This window comes from Suricata suricatta, chromosome 3 (genome assembly GCF_006229205.1).
Source record: "Suricata suricatta isolate VVHF042 chromosome 3, meerkat_22Aug2017_6uvM2_HiC, whole genome shotgun sequence".
Classification (NCBI taxonomy): domain Eukaryota; kingdom Metazoa; phylum Chordata; class Mammalia; order Carnivora; family Herpestidae; genus Suricata; species Suricata suricatta.
The window spans coordinates 174190933-174196428 of NC_043702.1; the positions used below are offsets into that span (position 1 = coordinate 174190933).

Below are 5496 nucleotides of genomic sequence, written 5' to 3' on the forward strand. Positions count from 1 at the left end.
GCTTGGACGCGGGGCGCCGGGGGAGCATTTTCCCGGGGTCCGTATCCTTCGTACCCTCCCAAATCGAGGTGGTTACAGTTGTCCCTCGGCCCCTCTGGGACTTGGGTGTGCAATAGGTGCTCAATAAAAGTGTGTTGAATGCGTGCATGGGGGAGCGTCGCCTGTGTTCGCACCTCCTGTGGCCGCTCCACAGTTTCGCGCAGGCGGGGCCCAACCCAGGCCATCTGGTTGGAAGGAAGCGAGCCGGAGGCTGCCTTTGCCGTAGCAAGTGCACTTTCTACTGAGTGTCTGCTTCGGTTTGGTGAGGTGTGTTTTGGAGGGGAGAGCCGATAGGTTCGCGGAGTCTCATTCTCCCCCAGGCCAGTCTTAGTGCCACCACTGCCCCCTCTCCTCCCTTGGCCAGTCACTACATTCCAGAACTTACATCCTCTGCCCTGCCAGGCTGAATTTGAAGTCAACTTTGGTCAAGAGCTGGGGCTTTGGGATCAAGGCCTGAGTTCCAGTGCAGGTTACATGACTGCTCTGAGCCTCAGTTTTCTCATCTCTAAAATGCAGATACTGATTCACACCTATCTCGTGGGGCCGAGACTCTTCAGCTCCTGAGGAGCCAGTGCTGTTTTAACTAACCAGGATGTGTTTGTCCTAGTTGTTGCAAGCAGGCTGGGCTTGAGGAAAGGCCGGGTCTGAGGACGGAAGGCGGAGGGAGGCAGGGCCTGGGTGGAAGGCTGTTGCAGGAGTTGGGAGGGGCAGGGGCCAGCAGGGCAGGACCCTCACCGGGAGCTGGGTGGAGGGAACGAGGAGGGGGTGGTAGGGAGCAGCAAGGACCTCTGAGATGGGGACCCTGGGGTTGGGCTGAGAGGGGACCGTCACCCGGTCCTTCGCCTTGGTTAACAAAGAGCAACAGGACGGCTGGAGTTGAGACCACCGAGGGGACTGCTGGGCTAGAGGCAGGGTCCCTGCTGGGCGGAGCCAGGGAGGGCCCTCCGTGACTTCTGCCTCTTGACCACAGTTCAAAGAGGAGATCTCCAGGAGGTTTAAGGCTCAGCAGGATCAGCTGGTCCTGATCTTCGCAGGCAAGATCCTCAAGGACGGGGACACGCTGAGCCAGCACGGGATCAAGGATGGGCTCACTGTCCATCTGGTCATCAAGACCCCCCAGAAGTAAGTCCGGGAGAGGATCACATCCAACTTCTGACTGGGCCTCTTTCCCATGTGCCACACCTCAGCTGTACCTGGAGGGCCCTACCCCGGCAACTGGGAAGAATTGGCAAGCCCCAGGGTCTCCCTTGAGGGGACGGACTCCCAGAATGCCCTGGAACTAGCTCCTTCCGAGGCCGAATGACTAACTGCCCCCAGCATTGCCCCACCCCCCGCCTGAGGGTTGCTGGGGAGGTGGCTCGTGGTAGGATAGGAGAGGCGCTGAGCGTTCCCAGATCCCTGTGGAGTTCACCTGCGCTAGGACTTCATTTCTCTGTCCTCAGGGCTCAAGATCCAGCTGCCACCACTGCCTCTTCCCCCTCCACTCCAGACCCTGCCTCCGCACCCTCCACCACGCCCGCCTCACCCGCCGCCCCTGCCCAGCCCTCCACCTCTGGCAGCGCCCCTTCGGATGCTGGCAGCGGGAGCCGGAGGAGCAGTGGGGGGGGGCCCTCCCCGGGGGCTGGGGAGGGGCCCCCCAGTGCTACTGCGTCCATACTCTGTAAGCCTTAGGGAGAGGCCACAGTCCTGCTTTGGGCTAGGGAGCGGGGGAGAGCCAAGGGGAAGCAGAAGCACAGGCCTTGCTCCTGGTCTGATGGGGACTGGGGACCCCTGGACATTGGTGCTTGAGCGAAGCAGGGGAGGAAACCAGTCTGTGAGGGCCTCCCGGAGGAGGGGAGCAGGGGTGGAACGTTAAGAGGGACAGAAGAAGGGAAGTTGAGGACGTGGGCAGTGTGGGGTGAGGCTATGGGAGTTTGGGGAGTGTTTATGCTCATTCACCAGCCCATCGCTGGCCGGCCTCTCTCTGTTCAGTGCCATGCCCTGCTCTCGACGCTGCTTCCAGAGACCTCTCGGTCTACTAGGCTCCCGCTCTGCCGGCAGTGGGCCAGGGGAAGGGCTGGAAAGGGGAGATGCGAGAGCAGACAGGCCCCGGCGCGGAGACCTGAATTCAGTGGCTGCGGCCGGGCGGGAGCAGGGTTTTCGGCCGGCCATGACCCTGGCCCCTCCCCGCAGCTGGCTTTGGGGGCCTCCTGGGCCTGGGCAGCTTGGGCCTGGGCTCCGCCAACTTTATGGAGCTGCAGCAGCAGATGCAGAGACAGCTGATGTCCAACCCCGAGATGCTGTCGCAGATCATGGAGGACCCCCTGGTCCAGGACATGATGTCTAACCCCGACCTGATGCGCCACATGATCATGGCCAACCCCCAGATGCAGCAGCTGATGGAGCGGAACCCCGAGATCAGCCACATGCTCAGCAACCCGGAGCTCATGCGGCAGGTGGGCGCCAGGGGAGGCTGGGGTGCGGGCGGGGGGACACCGGCCCTGCCGGGCTTTTCCGCCTCCTCCCACCTGGGCGTATTTACTTACTCGTCCAGCAGCCGTGTTTTGACCGGTGGGGGTGTAGTGATGAAAAGGCCCAGGCCTAGCTTTTCAGGAACTTCTGGTCTCAAAAGGAAACAGGACAAGTAAGCACGCAGTTATAATGCAGTGTGGTTGGTGCTGTCAAGTCGCGGGATCCCCTGGGAGCAGGGCTCCCGACCCTACCAGGGGGCTCAGAGGAGGCCCTGGAGGAGGCGTCACCCAAGCTGAGACCCAGAGGAGTCATTAGCCAGAGGAAGAAAAAGAGGAGAGTGTTCAGGCCTGAGGGACAGCAAGTGCAGGGGCCTGGGCGTAAAAGAGAGTAGGGTGATCGGGGACCGTGGTGGCTGGGCAGGGCTGGTGGCCAAGGGACCCCCGGCAACGGCGGTTTTGTATTGGTCTTTGGGAGCTCGTCTCATGGCCCAGTCCCCTGAGGGACGAGGACAGAGGACGTCCACAGAGCTGTGGGCGCTGATGAGCGCCTTCGGAGCGAGGATTGGGGAGTGTTTTCTTCGTCAAGAGTGGCTCCTGGCGTCTGGCGGGCCCTCCAGAAACGCTTAGTGAGCGCAGGCAGGAGTGATGGGGTAAGGGTCAGGGCCCGCTCTCCGACGGAAAGGTGTTTTAGAGAGGCCGTGCAGAGGGACTGGGAATGGGGACAGGGAAGGCATCCCGGGCAGGGTGCCTTTTGTCCCCCACCACGTACTGCTGTCCCCTGGAGTTGGCCCAGGCCAGTCCTTATTGAGAGTGAGCCTTTGGCTCCAAAGAGAAAGCCCCCGTCCCGTCCACAGACTTCTCGAGGTTTGGCCAGGCCAGAGACCTGGGTGGGGATAGAGGGTGGTCATGTCACCCCAGTGTGAATCCTTTCCCTCCCTCCCCAACGTGTGGTCATCTTCCAGGAACCACGGTATGGTCGTGGGCAGACAGAGCTATCTGGCCTCAAATCATGTCCCCACCACTAACTGGCTGTGTGTCCCCCGTGAGTCTCAGCCTATCTCCTCATCTGCAGAATGGAGACAGAAATGTCTCCCTGGGACGATTATCGTGGGGAGCATGTGACTTCTGTGGTGTGAATGACGCAGCCCGCTGACCGTGTGTCGTAGGCCCTCAATGTCTCCTCTGCGGCCTCCTCCTCCTTCTCAGGGCCTTTCCTACTCAATTTCCTTTTGCTCCCGGCCCTTCTGAGGGCCTGCTGGACCTGAGAAAAGGAAGCTGTCCTCACCCCCTCCAGATCCTTGTACCACAGCACAAAGAGCCGGGCAGAATACCCTTGCAGGCAGGCACAGAGCCACGATGACAGTAGAGAAAGGAATTTCCCTGCCACCCTGCTGCTGTGGGGCAGTGCCTGGGCCCTGGACCGAAATCCCGAGGCAGACCTCCTCCTCCGGGGACCCCCATCCGAGCCTCACCCCCGCCCCCCCCCCCGCCCCCGTTCTGGGGTTCTTCCTGTCTCTCTCACTCCCTCCTCCACCAGACGATGGAGCTCGCCCGAAATCCAGCCATGATGCAAGAGATGATGCGGAACCAGGACCGGGCCCTGAGCAACCTGGAGAGCATCCCCGGAGGCTACAATGCCCTCCGCCGCATGTACACAGACATCCAAGAGCCGATGTTCAGCGCTGCCCGGGAGCAGGTGGGGGCAGGGGCGGGGCTGCGGGAAGGCCTCCCTGTCCCTGGACCCAAGCCAGCCTCTTCCCCACGCAGCCTTCCGACAGCGGGCCTTGGCTTGAGAGCAGTTCTCAGAGCACAGGCAGGAACGGGCCAGCGTGATGTGGGGCCAGGCCGGGGCTGGGTGGACGGTAGCAGGATCCCCCAGGGAAGAGGGTGGGGTGTGGGTGCAAAGCATCTGACAGTGCGTTGCATGGGGGCGGGGCTCAGAGGCCGTGGGGCGGGGCTCAGAGGCCGTGGGGCGGGCAGTGTGTCTCAAGTGTGGTCCATGGGGCACCTGCATCCGAATCCCCAGGGGCTCCCTGACCATCAGATTCCTGGTCCCCACCTTCGAGCCTCTTACCGACTCAATCTCTGGAATCCGGCCCTGGGAATATGCACTTTTGAAAGTGCCCAATGGATTCTTCCAAATAGATAATAAGTATAGACAAAAACACAGCATATGTGTTGCCTTATATAGTTTCAGCGTCCTTTGGGTTCCTTTTGTTTTTAATTTACACTAAATACCTGATGCAAATGTTTACACACTCCCAAGTTACGAAGTTACACAAAGTAAACGGAAGGAACCGACCTAGTTCCGTCTCCCAGCCACCACTTCTCTAGCCCAGAGGTAACTAACTACTTTAGTGTTTTTTTTTTAATTTTTTTAATGTTTTTTAATTTATTTTTGATACAGAGAGAGACAGAGGATGAGAGGGGGAGGGGCAGAGAGAGAAGGAGACACAGAACTGGAAGCAGGCTCCAGGCTCCGAGCTGTCAGCACAGAGCCTGACGCGGGGCTTGAACCCACGAACGTGAGATCTGACCTGAGCCGAAGTCGGAGGCTTAACCGACTGAGCCACCCAGGCGCCCCTACTTTAGTGTTTTTTATATTTTCCTGGGCATATTTTATGTTTGCAAATAAGACTTCCCAGAAAGAACGGCGCTTCCTGCAGTCCTGCCGCAGTTTTCGGCCCTTTCCCTCTGCAGCACTAACTGTCACCGAGAAGTCGGTGTTTACCGCCTCGCTTCTTTTATGGCCTACGTCTGTGTCCGTAAATAACGTACGGTACTGTTTGGCATGGTTCTAAACCTCATAGAAGAGGCATCCTGCTGTGCATATTATTTTAGCCTGCTTTTTAAAAACATTTTTTACAAATGCTTTATCAGAGAATAACAGGGCTTCGGAAAGGTACACAAAGCATACAGCTTGATGCGTTTGCGGAACCCGAACGCACACCCCCAAGCCAGGGCCCAGGGGGGCGCGTGGGGCCTCGTGTTACCTCCTCCCGAGCGC

General features: G+C 59.5%; 1 protein-coding gene across 2 annotated transcripts in view; it reads left to right on the forward strand.

Annotated features, from left to right (window-relative positions):
• Positions 1–5496, forward strand: part of UBQLN4 (ubiquilin 4) — a 16203-nt gene that overhangs the window by 2774 nt on the left and 7933 nt on the right. Inside the window, exons 1-5 of one of the 2 annotated variants that reach the window (XM_029935992.1) lie at positions 35–306; positions 1010–1161; positions 1482–1699; positions 2212–2474; positions 4027–4185. In XM_029935992.1, the coding sequence (XP_029791852.1) occupies positions 139–306; positions 1010–1161; positions 1482–1699; positions 2212–2474; positions 4027–4185 (960 nt within the window). In that variant the 5' untranslated portion in view covers positions 35–138. Of the gene's footprint in view, positions 1–34; positions 307–1009; positions 1162–1481; positions 1700–2211; positions 2475–4026; positions 4186–5496 lie in introns of those variants that run through there. The other variant, XM_029935993.1, reaches the window with a different exon arrangement.